The sequence below is a fragment of the Pholis gunnellus genome (genome assembly GCF_910591455.1).
Source record: "Pholis gunnellus genome assembly, chromosome: 17".
Lineage (NCBI taxonomy): Eukaryota > Metazoa > Chordata > Actinopteri > Perciformes > Pholidae > Pholis > Pholis gunnellus.
This window is the reverse complement of record NC_136544.1, coordinates 7,608,784-7,629,197: the sequence shown is the minus strand read 5'-3', so window position 1 is coordinate 7,629,197 and position 20,414 is coordinate 7,608,784. Positions and strand designations below refer to the sequence as shown.

At 42.3% G+C, this 20,414-nt stretch overlaps 1 protein-coding gene across 1 annotated transcript; it reads right to left on the bottom strand.

The window, feature by feature from the left end:
• Window positions 1-418: 418 nt before the first annotated feature.
• On the bottom strand, window positions 419-15,922 carry cntnap1 (contactin associated protein 1; the record flags this gene model as incomplete). The annotated part of the gene is made up of 24 exons (XM_079176844.1): window positions 419-618; window positions 3,245-3,289; window positions 3,378-3,608; window positions 3,744-3,837; window positions 3,985-4,112; window positions 4,252-4,491; window positions 4,597-4,836; window positions 4,944-5,162; window positions 5,255-5,428; window positions 5,537-5,664; window positions 5,751-5,907; window positions 5,992-6,195; window positions 6,485-6,607; window positions 6,728-6,834; window positions 7,347-7,521; window positions 7,609-7,758; window positions 8,432-8,693; window positions 8,859-9,008; window positions 9,252-9,436; window positions 9,762-9,965; window positions 10,336-10,489; window positions 10,774-10,967; window positions 11,544-11,645; window positions 15,862-15,922. The coding sequence occupies 24 exons, from the start codon at window positions 15,920-15,922 to the stop codon at window positions 419-421; spliced, it is 3,927 nt and encodes a 1,308-aa protein (XP_079032970.1).
• Between the last annotated feature and the right edge of the window lie 4,492 nt (window positions 15,923-20,414).

The window sequence follows — 20,414 nt, the reverse complement described above, 5'->3', positions numbered from 1 at the left end:
ATCAATCAATAAAAGGGTTCGATTATATTCAATTGATGTTCCAAACATCCCTTAAATCCTGATCCCACAGTGTCTTATCTAAACCCTATCTGAATAAGCTATAATGTTATTTCAGATCAAGCTCGCTCAGATGAGGCACTTCAGTATTTCACCCTGCAACACAGTGTGAGACTTGTTGGCTACTCACGCAACATGGGGCTTGATGTGAACTTTTAGGCCTTACCAAAATACATACTATGTAGAGCACCAGGCATCTAATCCCACTCAACCCTGGGAAACGAACACAAACCAAGATGTAAAAAAAGAGAATGAAAGAATTAGAAAACTTAATACAGGTATCTGTGGTTGTTTTAAGTGCTATTTCCCTCTCCCCAACCCCCATTCAAACCCCACCCACTGTCCCAAAGGTCCTGTGATGCTAGTCGCTCCTGAACTCCTCCTCAATTTGCGGGAGGTTCTTCTTTTCTCTCCTCAGGGTCTCCGTCAGGGGCCTGGAGCTGCTGGGGGACTCCAGATTCTTGGGTTCGTTGGTGCGGTAGCTGCCCTTCTGCTGATACGCATAGACATAGATGCTGTACAGGCCTCCAAAGAGCAGCAGCAGCGCCAGGATGACTATGACTAAAGGATAAAAATAGCACAGTCAGAGTTAATCTCTAATACAATGAGGAAAGATGTGCTCCTGGAAATACTGGTAAGGAGCAGGCACTGTTTTTAATGCTATGTTATTGCATTATATCAGCCAAGTCTGGTCCAAACATCATACAGAGCAGTGTATGCTGTGACTGAATCCAGCATTTTTTATTTCTATAAACATCTTTGGTGCCATGAGCTTTGTATTTACTTTGTTTATGCATTTCACAGATTTAAAAATGCACCTGTCATTGAAGCTGACTGGCCAGTAGGCTACTAGAATTCTTAGTTTTTTTGTTTGTTTGTTTAAAGTATCACTGCACCTCTTGATACAAATGCAGTTCAAAGTGCTTTATATAAAGCAAGGTTATATCAATGGAACAAAAAGAAAATAAAGAGATGAGCAGTAATTATTTAAACAGCAGGAGAAGAAAAACAAGAGCTATGTAACAACAATAAAGACAGAAAAACATTCACAGAATACACCCTCAAACTGACCATTTGTCAATTCTTGAAGAAAACTGTATTTTTTCTCTCATGCCTCCACCGACTCATGCACGTATTTGCAGCGCGCCTGCGCAAACTCTAGACGGCAGTGGCGGAAGTATTTGAAATGTAAGATTTGTTTGCAAAGTAGTGAGCATACGACTGAACTTTACAGTTTGTAAAGCGATGTTTTGAAATCGTTTGCTGTCGTTAAACCTGCCCTCCATTTACTTCTATACATCAAGGACTTAAACCGTTTTCGGATTCTCCGTTTACCGTAGATAAAAAAAAATGTCTTCAGGAATTCAAGGGAACAGGGTGAGTAATTGATATAAACGGTCATGTGTGTGTAGAGGTCTGAATGGTTATACTGTATCAGCCTGGAGTTTTAATTTAATCGATTTAATCAAGGTAAACACAGTGAGAGGCCGTGCGTAAAGGCACTGTGCTCTGACGCAGCACTACACTGCTAGACTGCGGATTTATCAACATATCAGTCCTCCAAAAAGTCCGCCTGTCATTTTATCGCGTGATCAGTTAAAAGTTGAATAATGTATGAAAACTTGCCACGGAACAGTCATGACATTCATCATGATCTTTTTGTACTGGCAAGCGTCACACTGAGACTGATCTTAAAAATAGTTCTCAGGTGCTACTAATGTGATTGATTGTTAAAGGTCATGTCAGCTTCCAAAATGAATCCTAGATTTGTAATGTGGTCACTTGGGGTCCCTGCATATTCCACAGAGCAGCTGCCTGTGAGACAGAATTGTTGTTCAGTAGGTCAAACTGAAAACAGACCTCAGCCCTTGTCCTCTCTGTGTAGTTGTAATGTCCTCCCCTGTGTTTGCTCGGGTTTCCTTTCACAGTCATGCAGGTCAGCGGATCTGGAGACACTAAATTGCCTGCAGTTGTGTTTCTTTGTTTGTCAGTCAGTGGGTTCACTGTGTAATGGACTGGCGAAATGTCCACAGTGTCTCCCAGCCTTTTTACCAGTGCTTGCTCGGAAAAGCCTCAGTACCTTAGGTTCATACCCTCAATTAATGTATATAGAGAATGGATCGATTCTGCTGAAAAGACATACAGCACCCAGCACAGAGCTTAGAACACACAAATCGTATTTAAAGTGATATTGTCACAGGACAGATGAAGGAATCTTCAATATCGTCGTGACAGAATTTGTTCTCTTGTAGTTTTGTTTTATCGACTATATTTTTTTAGTCATAACCTTTTTATCCTGAGCAGTATATCAGACTGGGATGATGTCTGATAACCTGAGGGGAACATTGTTGGGATGATTTGAAAGGCGCACCAATTAGTAATGGCATGCTGATGTCCTGCATTAGCATAATACCTCTGAATCTGGAATGATCTATTAAACTGAAGCATCTATCAATGATGAACAGTAAGCTGGGCCAATGCAGACTAAATATAGCTGATCCGGTAAAGGTCTCAGACAGCAGACTGTCTCTGTGCTGCAGTTTAATCCTGAGACTCTAGCCTCTCCTGCTCATCAGAGAGACCTGCTCTAATTTTTTTCATCGTCTGTAATACTGTGCTGCAAACCGCTCATCTGGTCCCAACACTCCTCTTGTAATACGGTGCAGAGTTATCATGGAGATTAAATAGTGGAATAAGTATATTAAATATTGATTCCCCCCCAGAAATCCATAGATATAGGCCCACGGTTAGGTTTTTCTCTTGCAAGGACATATAGGTCTATTTTACTTGAATTCCTTTCCTTCATATAGATTAAAAAGATAATCTGACCTCAACCAAATGCAATCCAAAAGATCCTTCAGTATGATAATAATGCATTAGAAATGTCTGACTGTTCATTTATTTATTTTTGTGACTGCTATCTCAAATGTAATACATTTGAATGTATTACATTTAGTAGGTCAAGCTGATTTGAATGTATTACATTTGGCTATCTCAATAGCGGTCAGACACTTAAATAAACATTCAAAAGTCCACATTGGAATTTGACAAACCTGCTCTAATTTAGGACAATAGGATTTTAGGGAAAAAGGAAAGAGAAATTCAAACGGCTGATTTGTGTTTTCTGGGAGAGGAGGGAAGTATTGAGCAAATCAACCTAGCAATTATATAAAGAAGCAGATCTTACCTGTTATCCAAAACAGGCCTAGGTCATCGTGGATATAAAAATACTCTGAAAGGTAGAGGTGCACAAATAAGTGGATGAACACAGAATAATATTCTCTTTTTGTACAGGTGCATTATGGGACATATAAACCCACCTATGGTGGTAAACCAGGGGTCTACCTCCCATGGTACATAACCCAGGTTAGGAGGGAAGGCGCCACAGTTGGACTCAGATACGTAGCCTTGTGTCGTTACCGGAGGGTCGGTTTCATTTGGACGGAAGAAGGCCTTTAACGGGGCGTAGACGTTGTATCTCACACCAGATATGCAGCCTATGAAGCCTGGAGCATTATGCCTCTGGATCTCATAGTCAATGTCACCAACCTCTGAAAGAGCGGAAACGGAAACAAATAAACATCAACAGAGTTCCAACTTAAAATAATGATAATAATAATACTGGCAGCAAGATGAAAACATTAGCCCACGTGTTCTCATCAATAATTGGTAAATTGGATATTTACCCATCACTCTGCCCAAGAACATGGACTTTGGAGAGTCAAACCTGGCGTCCTCCACTAAGGTTATCTTTTCCACTATGGGCTCCATGTAGTCCACCTGTGGGCAGGGCAAAATAAGACTAAGAGTTTATTACCTCTAGGAGCAAGGCTAGCTGTTTGCCGTCTTTATGCTAAGCTAAGCTAAGGTGAGTGGACAAAAGTCTATGACTTCACTGAAAATAACAAACCACAGATCAGCATAAACCTGTGTTTTGATGGTTCTGTTGTGTCTGGTTATGTTGACGTAGTGGGGGTATCCATCTGCCAGGTTTCGGTGAGTCAGCTGGTACTTGTGTGTTATGAGCCCCAGCTTATACCTCAGATCTACACTACCTATAGAGAGAGAGGAAACAAAAGACATCAATACTGTTTTTTTTCACAAGTAACTGCTTCACATCAACCTCTGCAGTTTGAGAGATTATGACTCTAATCTGTGAATAAAATTCTCAGATTGTTTCTGAGCTTCCCCTACCGTCAGTCTTGAGGATGATGGCAATGTAGTCTTGGACGAAAGAGCTGATGTAGAGCAACACGGCTGGCGTGGAAACGGTGCTGAAACTGAACTCGATGTCATCTGCTGTGTCATTGTAGCCAAGGCTAAAGTTGTCATAATGCGGGTCGATCCAGTTGGCCCATGCTGCTTCGTCTGATATAGGCTTCTTTCGTATGTTGTATCTCAGCCACGAGCCAATCTCAAAGAAAGCTCCGATGTCTTAACAAAAGATCATTGTGAAATTAGATATCAATTGCAAAGTATTGCTGCCGATGATGTCAGTTACTATGTGAAGGTATTTGTCAAAAACATGCATGAACTCACCTTTATGGCAGTAGAAGCCATCAAAAGCTGTGTTGTTACAGTCACAAGTATAGCAAGCGTAGCCCTCTATACACTGGCCGCTGTTTCGGCATGGTATGGTAGCATTCAGACACTGTCCCGTACAGTTCCTCCTTATACCCTGTTCTTCATTTACTTTCCCCTCAAGATCAAGAGGAACACCGTTCATCCGCAATCCTCGAAGACACCCCAAGAAAGGTCTCAGGGTGCGGTTGGCTGCACCTATTACAAAGAATACTTGTATCAGTGGTCATTCATCTTTATTAAAAGTTTAGAGAGGATATAATAAGTCCACCGCCAAATATCCAAGTTCACCTCAGGCAACCTACCTACTAGGACAGGATGCGTAAACTGCATGGTGACGAAAGTCTGACCTGGAAAACGTGTGACGGCCCATGGCTGATAATCAACCTTGATGCGGGCCAGCTTCACATTAAGCTCGGCTTGAACAAAGTGCCACTCGTTGTCATTGAGTGCCACAGGGGAGTGTAGTGTCACATTAACGATGCCATCACCAACCATAAATACAAGCATAAGGTTATGGGTGGCTGGAAGAGAAAAGATGACATGGAAAGGTTATTGTTAAATACGTCAGTTGTATGAGGAGAATAGCTCTTTGGTAGCAGATGAGTCAACTCACAATTGAGCTCTACCCGAATGAAGTTTCGCAGTTGGTCATCAGAATTCTCCAAGAACACGCCGTGGTCACGATAGGTTTTGAAGTGGAAGGAGATGTCAGCGCTGGAGCCAGGCCTGAAGGTCGGGAAGGTTATGTAGGTGGGCTTGGTGAAGGCGATTGTGTTCCAGATGTTTCCTTTGGAAAACATTGAAATATGTGTACTGTATATGTATAAATCAAAAAACTGTTTCAACAAAGCAGAACATCACCGTGTGAACACAACCCTTAATATTTTAAGCTCACTGTCGCCATGGCAGCGGAGGGGTCCCACGGTGTATTGTGCCTCTGAGCCGGTCCTGTTGGTGTCCCCGACTACCACCTTCCTAACAGGCAGATGGTCTCTGAAGTCCAAGTAGCCCTTATCTGAGTACCTGAAAAGCCACAGTGGGGAGGTTAAGACTTCATCGTCAGTGTCACAGATATAAGCTAAACCTGCACAATGCATCCCCTCTCTTACCATTGTCTATAGTCAGCATCGCAGTTGCATTGAAACTTGGGATCGTTGCAGGTTTGGTTGATAGCACAGCCGCACTTTTGGACCTCTCTGAATGTTCCACCCCAGTAATAGTGACTCTCATTGTTACGACCAATCCAGTAACCAAAAGGTCTTCCGTCTATTTTTTTAAATAAATGGTGTGTTAGTTTACTATGTTTCTTGTTTTCCATAAGTACACTACCAAATTAATAAGCTGACTTACTTGGGGTGTTGAGGAGACGGGACTTGTAGCAGGAGTAGTCGATCCACTGCTCGCAGTACACAGAGGTGTTGGCTAGAGCAGTGACTTCATCCCAGGAGGCGTTCCAGTAGTTGACGTTTCCTATGTACGGCCGGTCTATTGAACTCCCAGTCACCTTGGTACCATCCACACGGTCATGCAGAATCACTGTCCAAGCTTTATATGCTGTGAAGAGGCACAACAAATATACTGCCTGGTGATTAAATGTTGAAACAGAAAGATGGAGGCAATATTAAAAAAAGGAAAAGAATGAAATGCAAACGGAAAGGTAAGAAATAGAAAATGCAGACACACACAGAACTGCGCTGTCTTGTTTTATAACCTCTTTTAATTTCCCATGGAACACGATAACCTGACTCTCAAGCTTTTCATTGAAAATCCGTTGAGGATCCAGCAAACACTGAGCATACAGTGCTGATGAAGCTGTATTTTATTAGTGACAGTGATTACTTACACTTCATTTTGCAGTACACTTCAAATGGTTTCAGCGGCCCACTGAGATCAGGATCGATGGTGTAGTTTCCAGACCAATACTTGCCGCTGAGTCTGTAGGCCTCACATGACTCTTTATAAACCGCTGTTTGAGAAGCAAGATGATCAATTTGTTATTATTAGGAAGAAGAAGAAGTATGGGCCAAGTGTAATCAACTGCAAAGAAATAGTTATTAAAGTGAAAAGATTGCCAGCCAGCACTTACACATGTGACACACCTCTCCTTTATAGCCTGTGTTCTCACACAGACATATAAAGTCATCCCAGGACTGGATGCATCTGCCTTCATGTTCACATGGATTTGGACTACATCTGTGAACAAATGACATGCCTGTACTGAGCATTTGGATGTTACAAAAGGGAGACTTGCATTCAGTGTGTAATTTGCTCTCTTTCATTTCCACACTATCTATTTTCTCTGTTAGCTGTTTTTTGTTTAGAGCCTTTAGATAAGGTAACTTACTATAAGGTGATGAATGCCATTAGCTCTAAAGAAGTGACTTCTCACTCTTGAGCCACACAGTTCATTCAATGCCAAACGCTTCACAAACATCTTGAAGGAGACCACATTACTTTGACAACACCATTAAAGAGCCAAGGTGATGTAGAAATAATGAAATGTTATAGGAATGTGAGTGATTTTAAAAGACTACGGTATGATAGGGCTATATAATTGGCAACTATAACTTAAATGACATGAGAAGACATTATTGCAGCGCCATATTTATGTTTCCTTATGCAATTGTCCAGCTATTAATGAAACTATCAGTCATATTATGCATATTACGTATGCTGTGTATTGTAAATTTGGTGATGTTTCTTACCTGTCAGTGATGCCACAAGTGCCCAACAACAACTCAGCATACCGCCCCCACTGTCGTTGCAGAATAATGTCAATATCAAGCTGTTCATTGTCTATGAAGATATGCTGCATGCACCCATGGAAGCGGTTCAGCTTGGTCTCACACTTCCGTATTGTGTTATTGGTTTTCGGGCAACCTAAGTGCAGGAAAGCAAATGTATGGTTTGGACCGTGCAGATTTCAAAGTTGATTTCAGGAGTTGTGATCAATTGTCATCCCCTCACCTCCAAAAAAGTAGCGGTCTCCTGTCCGAATTGTGAATGGATTGGTGATCTTAAGTGGAGAGCCCTCCTCCTCATCAATTGTGAGGGTCAGCAGGTTGTCTCTGGCTGCTAGATCCACTGTGTGCCAGTAACCATCATTTAGCCGATAGCCTAGAAATTGGAGAAATGTCTGTCATGCTTTGTTTCTACAGTCAGATTCAGTACAGCGTGTATCATTGCCTGCACCTTGCAGCGCTATATAAATTCATAAGTGTTAGTTAAACCACGCCCCCAAACAGGGATTGTCCAATCACAGCTTAACAACTGTAACTATGGCAGGTTACACTCTAGCTATTTTGGGTATCTAATGAGTTTGTAGGTGTTTTTTTTTAACTTATGCAAAACCAAAGACACAAGCTAAATTGTAGTGTGTTTTTAATCTTCCATAACATAAGCTGCAGACGTTAAACTTCTGTCTTTTAGCACAATATCATTTATGTATTGTTCTAGTACATGTCTAAGACCCTTTTTTATAGGGTCTTTAAATCAGCTGGGAACCTTAAAAAGTCAGCTGGAAACTGTTTTAGAGTTAACATTAGCTTAGCTAGCTAACCACAGCTGATAGAATCTGTCAACGACAGTTGTCATTTCAGCAGACAAAATCCACAGCTGTTGGCTACCTAGGAGAAGTGAGCTTTTATCTACCTGACATAGTAACAGTAACTTAGGGGCGGGGCTTAGAAACCAATCAAAAGAATGAGGAATTAAAAATCGTTTGCTCCAAAATCCTTAAATGTTATCTTTACTGTCATACCGATCAAGGCCAAAAACTGCATTAACCCACCTGCAGCAAACTGGAGTTTCTTCTTCCCAGGCTGGAATATAGTGACGTTGATCTGTCCCTCGCTTAGTCCCAGCTCGAGGGCACCCAGGTCATCAGCAAATCGCGTGAACATAAGCAGCCCTGTGTAGTCCCACGAGCGGAACTTAAACTTGACAAACATTCGAGGCCTCCTGAAGAAGCCCGGCACCTGCAGGTAGTTGTTGGGCCCAGCAAAAGTCATCGGTTTGAGCAGAATGTCCCTGCAGGCATAATGCATCTTTTTCTAAGGGTAAAAAAGAGAAATACGAGTTACAATGAAAATATTTTCTCTGATATTGTTATTGTTTTTTTCGCATGGACCAGATGAAGTAATAATAATAATTCATGGAGATCCTCGGGACCAGCGATATTACTGGGATGCTGTATGGTGGTTTGTATAAAGCCCTACCTTTCGTGGGATGCGGATTTCAGGTTCTTCTCTCTTAGCCATGTTGATGATGTTGACATCATTGATGAAGACATTCTCCAGGCAGCCCCGGAAATTTTGTGTAGTGGGCAGGTGAGGCAAGTTTTGCTCTATGACACCTCCTACATATAACTAGGATAAAGACATTAGGGCACTCATCAACATCATCAATAACAAGTGTAAATGTATTCACAATATAATTAAATGCAAAACTGTATATTTGAATAAAACTATTTGCTTTCAACTTGTAAAGTAGTATCCTCCAAAGAGACATTAAGTAAATGTATTCAGCATACAGCTCATTCATCATTTCCTTCACTTATCATGGCCTTTACATTTTATGCTGTAACTACATGTGATCCATATATGAGGTACCTGCGTGTCCAGATCCAGGTGTGTAAACTCTCCTTTACAGATGGCTGTGACTGTGTCACTGTCCACTGTGAAGTTCACCTGTCGACCGGAGCGCTTGATGGTGACATAGTGCCAGTGCAGATTATCAAGAAGGCTGCCAGCAGTCAGTGTAGTTCGACCATCAACTTTGTGTATTACACTACTTCCTAAAAAAAAAAAAGAAGGCGAGGACAGTGGGAGGTAAACATTACAACAATAATTACTCTAAATCAGCTCAAATGAATGTCAAACAGAGTAAATGCTGAAATGTAGAGCTCCGGTCAACAATCCAACAGTCAATATATTGACTTTGAGATGATGATTGAGAGCTCGAGATGGATATCATTGTCTCACATACCACTATTTTCTTCACCCATAACTCTAAAAGATCTATTCTGTACATTTTAACTTCATGGGATGCCCCTGTGGGCTTGTCTATTAATAATTATTTTAAAGATACTTTATTTATCCATCAAACAACTCAAGCTCTACCTAGACTGATGTGCAGGTAAAGACGGCCTCTCTTCAGCTCCAAGGTGAAGAGGTCTCCTTGAATCCCCTCACTGTGTAACAGCAGACCATCCTGCTCCAGAGTCTTGAAGTTTATGGCAATGTGGTCGTGTAGCGTACGGGACCTCTTTTCTGGGTACATGTAGACCACTGAGTCATCCCCGTTGTACTGTAGAACATAGGAATCTGCAGACAAAAATTTCCAAATGGATTCAATAGTTCAAAATTCACAACAGAGGATGTGATGTACATATTGGGTTAAAGTCTTATGTAGCATTTAGTTATTTTAATTTTGAGGTTTTAAGGATTATTTTTTGGCACATTTCCTGGAGCTCATCAGATCTGTTTGCATCCAGCTCGTGTATAATGTTTCTGAGTATGAATCAGGTGATACTGAGCTTAGTCATTTATTAACTCGGAACATATTTCAGCATATTTTGGCGCTCAGATTTAGTGGCATATTATCAAATACGATTAAACAGTGGGATTGTAGAAAGTCCCTGGAATTGAGTCAGAGACTGGAAATCCCTGGGTAGCGTCCATCAGTCATTTTTACCATAAGAGCAGCCATACAGCTCCAGCCTCACGCCGATCTTCCCTCCGTTCTCCGTGTTCCACGCCAGAGGCAGCAGACGAATGTGTTTAGCGGTAAAGGCGTAATGGAAGACATTCCTCTTCAACTGATAATAATTCCAGTTTGCAGGCAGCGTCTGCAAACAGATGAGAGCGGCAAATAGGGGAGAGAGTTATTGAGTCACTGCAACGGCGTTGGCGCCTTATCAAGGGACTGGTGATGAACTGATGATGAGATTAGCTTCGTCAGTGTTGAGAGAGATAATATGCTGCGCTGTCTTTGTTTCAGTGCCAGTGACAATGAATTTAATAGAACTCCCACTGAATCGGCTGTAAAGATTACATTTGACTAGTTAATCCTCGCCTCATCCCCGTTATGGCCCTCATCCCGCCCCAACCATCCTGGCTCAATGACACCTACAGAGTTGCCTCCATTCATGATGTACGGCGTCCAGGAGTCCGGTCGGTCTCCATAGAGCAGGGTGTACTTGGTGATCCAGTCATAAGAGTTGAAGGTCCCCTGGGTGGCGATGGCCACCAGTCGATACTTCCTGCCCAGGTCGACCTGCAGCCATGGCTGTCTGTCCCTTGGGGATGGGGACCAGCCACTGCTGCCTGAGGGGGGAGAAAAAGGAGAGTTTGACTGGAGAGGGGGGAGGACAGATGCATGATGACCGAAAGCAATTGTGACTTCAACTAAACTTGTAACTCGTGGCAGCCATTTTAAGGTCCTGTTTAATGAGTAAAGTTCATCTACTACTGTTTTGTCTGGGATTGGACAAGCCTTTAGTATTTCGCAGATTATCAAATATAACTCAACTATACGGTAGGCCTCTATCTGAAAGCTAACTAACAAGAAAATATCCCAAATAAATTCCCACAGTCACTATAAGTGTTCCTTCAGTTGATAGATTATGTCATCTGAGGTCTTTTTTTCTGTGCTAAAGTGAAAGTAGGTTATATAGAGAGAGAGTGACAGATCCCCAATGAATCTGTATCTGTCACTGTGAAGATTCTCACGATGGGCATTTTGACTTGTAACTTATAACATTACTGTACTAACAGTACCGGAGTTATTCACCTGTGCATTTCCTGCAGTGATAAGTTAAACCATCTGCCATTAGAAAGGTCTGTAAGGTAAATGGTGTGAAATCATGGATGAACTCAAAGACACTACAATTAGGAACTTACCATACAATTTGGCAAAATTGGCAGAGTAAAGAAAGTTATATCTGGAGGAGGCCAGGAAGGAAGAGGCGTAGAGGCTGGAGACCAGCGGATCAACACATTCTCCTGCAGTAACAATAAAGAAGACACCAAGATCAGGAGTAATTAAAAAAAGGAGCTCTCATAATGCAGGATTCACATCACTTTCAAAATGATATAGTTCTGGGCAACACAGACTTGCACAGCTGCGCAGCCAGAACCAACCATTTGCAGTTCAATTAGAAGCTAGTCCATGCTCCATTAGACTTAAAAAACTAATTTGGACGGATCAATCCAATTAAATTCAGAGCATAACGCATTTAGTCTTTCTGCTGGTAAAGGTATACAGATAGTGAGGTCACAGATTCATATTCCACAGCAAACCACAGTCCTTAAATGGCTTTCCTTATAAGATTTAACATCCTGGCATCTACTCTTGAGCGTGCATCATCTTCATTTCTTCACAGGATGGGTGAGACGAGAAGTGAAATATGACACTGACAGCTGCTGATTATGCACGCTATCTCTGAGATGAACTATTGTGATAGTCAGCCATGCGGTTACACCCCCTTCCTATCTCAAAAGAGGTCTGGCCCTGTGTAGAAGGCACAATAAAAATGTTGCTGCGTCACATGAATGTCTTTGTGGGTGTGTGTACGTGCCTGTCAGTGCCTGTGTGTCTGTAAATATATGTTTTTGTCTTCTTTTTTTTTGGAAGTGCATGCAGTTCCATGAGCAAGAACGTCAAAGGCAAACAATATGTCGCTTTATAATGTTGAGATGCTGTCCTGCATGTGGTTATGAGACTAATAGGACCAACACATCTGCTCAGGCTCGCTCCCCAGCCAACGGCTATTTAAACTGACCATAATTCTTCCTAATCTTGCTTGTGTCCCTGCTGCGGATAAATGCGCAATGCACTCACCTCGAGCTATAAGAGAAACACTGTCTCATTTTAACTGCCAACAAGTATGCTCTTCGACACTCCCAAAAGATTTAATATAGATAGGCTACGGGTTTTACTTGAATATGAAGGTAGGCAGATACAAATAAATGTGTTTTGTTTTTTAGTCTGAGTGCACAAAGAACCAACTAAAATAAGGTGAATGAAAGCCGCTCCAATCAGACCTTTCTCTTCCTTCTCCCTAATTAGAAACATCCCCTCCAAAGGTTTTGGAGTTGTTAACCAGTAAGCGGGAGTTCTGTCATTGTAATTCCTGATCTTACAATCACAGAGGTCATGGACAGTGGCTGGAAACAGGAGACGTTAGCAGAATTAGTATGCAGGCTGCAGATGGAGTAGGATGAGTGCTGCATAGATTCAAATTTGAAAATAACTTTGTGAGGGAGCAGATGACTGAGTGACACAGCAAATCCTGCAGAAACAAGGAAGTGGAGTGCTTCCCCTCCTCTGCCTTACACTGCCTTAAATAATGCATTAAACATTGATGAGCCATTAAACAGCACAAACACACCATTTTCTTTTCTTTCTTAGTCACATGAGCATGAGTTCTGTCACCTCTCATGCAAGCACACGCTGCTCATTCAGGTGGAGGAAATGTGCTGAGCAAGTGAAACGTGACCTTGACTTTCTGCCTCAGTGTCTGCCTCGCTGAGGGGATTTCTCTCCGTCTTTATCATACAGAATTCCCTGCTATGCTGCAGATGATCGATAACAGATCTCTGCTGCATCACTCTACCACTACACTGTCGCAGAGCCATTTCAAATGAGTCACTGTTCAAATGGCTATTCAAACGAAAAATATTTCGTCACCACTGCTACAGTTGCACAGGCTAAGCGTGTTTGTAGCTAATGGCTTGAGGTGTGTTTGTTTCAATCCTTCAATTATCACTAGAGGAGAGGGTTTTGACTTTAAATGTGAAGAGTGGCTCCATCCCAGACTACAGCAGGTTAATCCAGGCCACGCAGCCCCCTCAGCTCCTCCTTATGGCAAGACTGTCACGCACTAGACACCCCCACCTATTCAATGCATTACTTCCTTTTTCCTCACTCTGAGTCCTCTCTCTCTTTATTTCTTTTCTCCTTTAAATCATCCAATCTTTCTTGTTCTCGCTGCGTCCCATTACCTCATACCCTCGCTCGTCATCTTGCTATTTTTTACTTCTCTCTGCCTCTCTCAACCCAAGTGGGCGTTGTCATGATGCAGTAGCAAAAGTGTACCTGAAGCCTGTGCAGAGCATCCAGTCACCAGGTTTTCACCCCTCTTCTTGTGATCCTGCACCCCCCCCCCCTTCCCTCCCTTCTCTGCGCCACACAGAGTAGTCTTTTTCTCCATTTATCATTAAGCGGTTGTGGGGGAACAGTGTGGCCGTGTAGATCTCTAGCACCACTCTTGCTGAATCATCAGTCTGCTGTAAGTGAAGGGTTGTGTGTCTGGGCTGACACATCATCACTGCTGGTTACATACAATATGCAGAGAGGCACCTTTGCCTGCCACCAGCCTGTGATGCGTGACAGCTGAGGATTCAGACAGCATCCCGAATGTGTGCAGATGTCAACTGAATGCAGATGTCCACCAACAATATATCAAACTACTGGTGCAAATACTGCAGCAAGAAAGCACAGGGGTAGTACAAATATATCATGCTCTGTTAAAGGGGTTTTAATAAATCATTCATACCCAGGCAGGCAACTCAGTGGGTGGTGTCTGCCATGCAGCACATCAGAATCACATTCAGACTTAAATTCAGGCCTCGACCAGCTTAATTTCCTGTCTAACAGAAGAAAACGGCCAACTTTCCACGCAAAGCAACATGCTCTTCCTTCTAGATATCAATTCCCGTCACATGGACCAAACAGTCTCCTGCTGCTTGTGCTGCTAACCATGACAGAAACTTGAGATTTATGCATCACACCCTCCTGATTCAAACACACACACTATACTTACTGAGTGAGCCTCAGCCCCACCCCAGGCTGGGTCACTGTGCTCTGGGACCCGAGGCTCTATTTCAATCTGGCACAGATCCACGGAGCAGATATACAGTCAGCCTGTCCAATAAAACACCAACAAGATCTACAACAAGCCAAACCGACAGGCCCACACTTCAAGCATTCTGTAATCCGAGGATGTTTACAAACTCCCACTCTATTGCTGCCTTTTCTGTACATTCACTTATTAATAACTATAACCATTCACTTCCCAGCATGCCATGTAGCTTCTGATCAACAGCATGGCATCATGTGAAAACTGTTTATATTTCCCTGGAACAACTTGAAAGAAAGATCTCAGCACCCTGAACTAATACTGCAAACCTGGTCCAGCTTGAAAATACAGTTATCTATAAGAAGTCACATGACAAAGCATCCCTCTTCCCTGATCGCCCACTAATATCAAAAACTAATGAGTCAAGCAAAGGCAAGTATGGGGTTAATTAACAGTGAGGGCCCTGTGAGGTCATCCTGACTCTGACATCAGCTTAAAGCTTATTAGTATGCATAAACGCTCTGTGATAGAAGGGTAGATGGCACCTTTTCCTAAGCCCAATTTTAGCCCCAAACACAGCCCCACCTCTGTCTAAACTAAACCCGCCACATGACTCCTTCACTGATCTAACAGCGAGTAATGATTTCCCTGTCAGGTGAATCCACGCTCTTCGCGTGCACGCAGGATGCAGGAATTCATGGAGAGGTGGTGGGCTTCCCAAAAAAAGTACTGCAGTGGGCTGGTCCCGGTCAGGACGCTGTGCCCTGCCATCTCCGCCGCCACTTTGATAACGTGTTCAGCAGATTTTCCCCCTCACAACAGCAACACAAACGGTTCATAGCGATTCGAACATTATTATGTCAGAAACGAAATAGATTCTCGGTCAGCAACGTGCTTTTTTTTGCGAAGAAGTCGAGAGTTGAAGCCTCGCGGCGCAGAAACTTGCGTGCTGGCTGAGTGAAAGCACTGCAATGCAGACAGTCCAGTGCAATGGGGATAACCATGCGCACCTTCCGCAGGACCGAGGCGGCTTGACTCTACACTTTTTTTGTGTGATCCCGCACAACAATGCCTTTCTGAAATCACAGCTGCCAAGACCAGCAGCGAAATGTAAAAATCCGTGTCTGTTTTTATCGCAACGTGTATTGCCCTTCAACGATCTCAACACCTGCAAGCTACGTTTTGCCCTCTATAGCTATTTTCCGCTTATAACCGCATGTTATCTTGCAACTTTTTCTCACGCATATGATCAGACAATAAACAATATGCAGATAAGGCATGTACATACACTTTGACATATTTTAATAATATTCTAGCAGCCGATAATAAAGGAACAATTGCTGTTTTACAAGACTTACGTGATGAGCAATGTTGAAAACCCAGAAATAAGAGGCATATGCTCAGTATTTTGCAAGTCATCCTTCATTTAGTGCACGTTTCTCCGCATAGGCTATGTTAATAAGGTCGTAGATTGTTCTGCAGCATCTTCTCACCCCCCTTTAGCACAACTTTAACTCGCGCAGCTCCAACTCCTCTTCCCGGGATCTCGGGCAGCCTCTACCGGGGCGGGGACGCGCATTGGATGCTGGTGCTGATGCTGCGCTTCGCCGAGAGCGCGCACTTCTTCGTTTATTCGATTTTTTGTATTGTTTAATTCACATGGCCGTCATGTTATGGTGTGGCTCCAGCATGATATAAGTTGTTAACTAGCAGAGTGCTTGTAGGCCAGTTGGAAGTGGGATTCTGTCGGGCCCCTCCTGCAGAAGTCTGGATGCACGAGGAGACTGGAAGGGGGGGGATGGGAAAAAAAACTTTTTCAGTCAGGCGCAGAGTGATGGTATTTTTCCAAAAACAATTAAGAAGAATGTTGTCTTCAATCTCCAAATAAGTCTTGTGAAACTTCACCAAAAACAACAATGTTCCTCCTGGGATGGATCATATCACCAATGCACTACAGAGTCCTCTTCTCTTCTTCCCTGGCATCTCAAATCGTCCTTTGGCACACTTTTCGTGGCTGCTAACTGTAGTGCACTGCGCAAGGAGGTGGTTAAGAAGTCTTTCTCTCCAGGAAAACAGATCTGAACTTGAGCCCTAAAATAGGATGGAAGTTTAATATCCTGTATCAGCAGCAGAACCATGTAGAATGACAATCACGGCAGACCAGCAGGCTGCACAGCTCTGTCTGTCTGACCTTGCCCAGGTACTCTAATCATGCCAGTGCATTCACAAACATGCCCAGAGAAGAACAGGTTACAGGATGATGATGCCAGCTGTGCCTGAACTCAGACTCATCCCCATACACATGAGGGGTGGGGGCGGGGAGAGACTGAGGGGATTTGTGGCAATGGGTGGCACATTGACGACAAAATAGAAAAGGCTTTGGGATTAAGAATTGGGTTTATGGGACGGCAGTGTACCAGTGATGATACGAGATTGAATGCTGGGCCAGCGTGGGATTTACCGTGTTTTCAATCAAATCAGATTGGTAGTTTGTAAGCTCCCTGACACTGGCTTCCCCCCTGAAATAACATAAGAGTATAGAATTATATCTGCAGAGAGACGACAATGGGTAACAGAAGAAAATGACAGTGGAGTGTAAAGTCGGACATCAAATCTCTGTCTATTTACAAAAATGATTTATCTCAATTGGAAATCAATAGATTTGTGAGGATATACACGAGAGGTTTTCTTGTTGCTCGTGTACAGTGATCCATATTATTTAACAGAAATATTAAAACAAGGTGCAATGCTATTTTTAAGTGTGTAATAATTTCACACAACTGCATTGTAATTTGTTATATATATATATATATTAAATATTTCCCCTATTTGAAAGATAAAACAACATGCAAATAGCATTATTTAATTTCTTTAGTGAGTTAGTCAACATGGGTTAGGGTTAGCCAAATGTTGTTGTGTCTGATAGCTGCTGCTCTGTTTTCTTCAGATAACATGTGCAGTACACACAAACGCCCTCTCTCCCACACATCTGCACCTAGCTTATAGATGTGAGTGTTGTGGTTAGGCTGGATTGCCATCTGTCTCCCCATTGACCTTTTATATTTGACCTCATAGTAACCATAGAGACCGGTTGAGAGGAGTCCTAATAAGGTCTGGTTGTGGTTAAACCACACATCTGGGGGAAAAACAACACAAAGGCTCAAGTGATAAACTGATTAACAAGAGCAACCAGGGGCAGAATTCCTGGCAAATGTAATTGAGGCTTTTCAACGCCCAACCTCTCCCACAAAGTAATGTTTTTTTTGGCATCGTGTTTGCTGTCAAACACACCCATAATATCCTAAATCAGTCCTACAATCCTCTTATTTTCATCACAGGAATAGTTCTGCCAATGGGGTGAAATAATTCCACCTATTCACGATGAAGGCTGACTTGTTTCAAGATAAGAAGAAAACAAGTCCTTAAAACAAGCCAGAACACTAAATAAATTCACCTCATATTCAGTCGTCACTTTAGGATTTATAAATTACTTTTCAACATTTCACATAGTTGATACATAATTAAATAGCTTGTTTAGACCAATAATTCAGTCAATAAGTACTAAGTAAAATAAAAAGTGATTCATAAGTAGATTTTTTTTTAATTATTTGAACTACATTTTTTGCAGTTTGCTGCAGTAGTTTCAGAGTTAAACCACAACTGACCACTAGATGTCAGGTTAAGCTAAGACATGGATCTCTGTTTTTCCACACGTGACGTCAGCTGCTGAAGTCCAGCTCTCTCCCACAATCTTTATTCTGCAGGTCTTAAATGATGTTTCCTGATGCCAAAATGCATTGAACCTGCACACTAAATTAGCTTTATTTAAAAGTCAGAGTATTAATATAGCAGCAAACCACTATTTGCTATGTAAAAATATAGTGGGGTAATGTGTACCTGAGAAAAGAATGACGTCACTGTCTCTCTAGTAATCAGAGCTTCTCTGTGCTTTTGTGTACATGCACCCACCCCCCAGGTAAACACTAGTACCTCTGTCAGCACTTTCACCGTAATTTGCACTTTTAGCGCTGCTAGCACCATCAGCCTTGCACCTTTTGACTTGGTGAATAATGAATAACGTTGTTTGGGTTGAGAAATTAGTCCAACAGGAAAATAGGGCAGATCATTTACGAGCCAAATGAGCCATTTGCGAGTTACCGAAACAAAGCTGAAAATATGCACATGCACCAAGAGCTATGATCTACTGCTGTTTTTATTCCACTTTAAACTAATTGACACACAGACACACACACACACACACACAGAGGTCACACTCTATCTTCCTCCGACTTCTTTTAGAAACCCACACATGCACAAACAAACTCACAGGTGGAGACCCGTGAGGGCCTTGTTTCTCACAGGTATTTATTTTTGTGGGATCAGATTGTACTTTGGTTTGCCTCCATTAGCATTGTGTGTGTTTTTCCATGGGGGTGCCACTGTAGGCTACACTGCATAGGACATGTGCTGAGGGTACGAGCACGAAAACACACATTAACACTTAGCAGTCTCACACATTGGCATAAACAGCCAAGCCCACAACCACCAGTACACACTCACAAACAGGGGTCAAGTTATGACTCACGCCCAGATGTTTCCAAGAGATAGTGTTGCTGATGTGTTATCATGGCTGAATGTTACTTGTCATGAAGATGGATGAAGGAATCTGTCAAGTTTTGTGTGGTGAGCACTGGCTGTATTTATGTGTTTCCTGATGTGTCAAACACAAAACAGTAGTGAGTAACGCTGACGGTCACTGGTTTGAAAATGAGTGTTAGAAAATGGGGAATTCAGCAGGATTGTATTCTAGTTGGACTCTAAGACAGGTGTTTATTTTGGCTACCACCTATGGGAACCTGGTTTCCCTGCATACTGGCAGGTGATCCGCTGTAAACAGGGGTATTAAAGCAGCTGGCCCCCCAGGTGTCTATACAATGGTATGACCTCCTGCTGGTGAGGGCCAATCTGAAAATAAGCCTAGACTGGGATCCCACCTCTGAAAATCTACCCCCAGTGTTAGCTCAACTGGTGTGTCCAAGACAGCTGCTACAACCTGTTCGAGCACTCACTCTTCAGAGTGGACAAACAAACAAACTTAGTTTAGGACACAGACCGGGGGTGATGGGAATGTTACAAAACCAAGAGACAGTTGCTTTTTAATTGTATTTCTTCAAACCTTTATTTATCCAGGATAGTCCCATTGAGATTTAAAATCTATTTTACAAGAATGTCCTAGCCAAGACAGCCAGTTCACAGTTTCACACATTAAGGCACAAATAACTTAAAAACAAAGCAGAAAAACATTAATGACAACCAACAAATTGTCAGGAAAAAGTAACAGACTTAAAACAAACTTCTGCTCAGTATCTGCTTTAAGGAATAGTTTGACATCTTGGGAAATATGTTTATTTGCTTTCTTGATTAGAGGTATATGAAAAAAACAAATACCACTCTCAAAACAACATTTCATTTTTGCTGTTTTAATCTGGGTTTACCCATCTTGTAATCTATATATTTTGCATTATTGTCTCTCTTTGTTTTCGCTATTTGTTTTTTTGTAAATCACTTCAACATAATGCATTGTTTATTCTATATGATAATATAGGAGAAGTAGCAGTAAGAGATCTGTGTCCTCCATCCAGTTTGAAAGGTTATTCCTTTGTCTGTGCCTGGCCAATACAGCAGCAGAGTCTGTAAGCCATCTAAGCTCTCATCAGATTTCACTTTACTGTGTTAAAACAACCAAGTGATGTGTGTTGAAGTACAAGTTATGACACCCTTTGCTGTGACTGAAGTCGATTTATCCACAGAGAAGATATATGCACAGTGACAGCTCCACAAAGACTACGGCACTGACACCTGCATTAAGTATAAATACCAAAAACAGCTGCGACGTAGTGGTGATGCATGG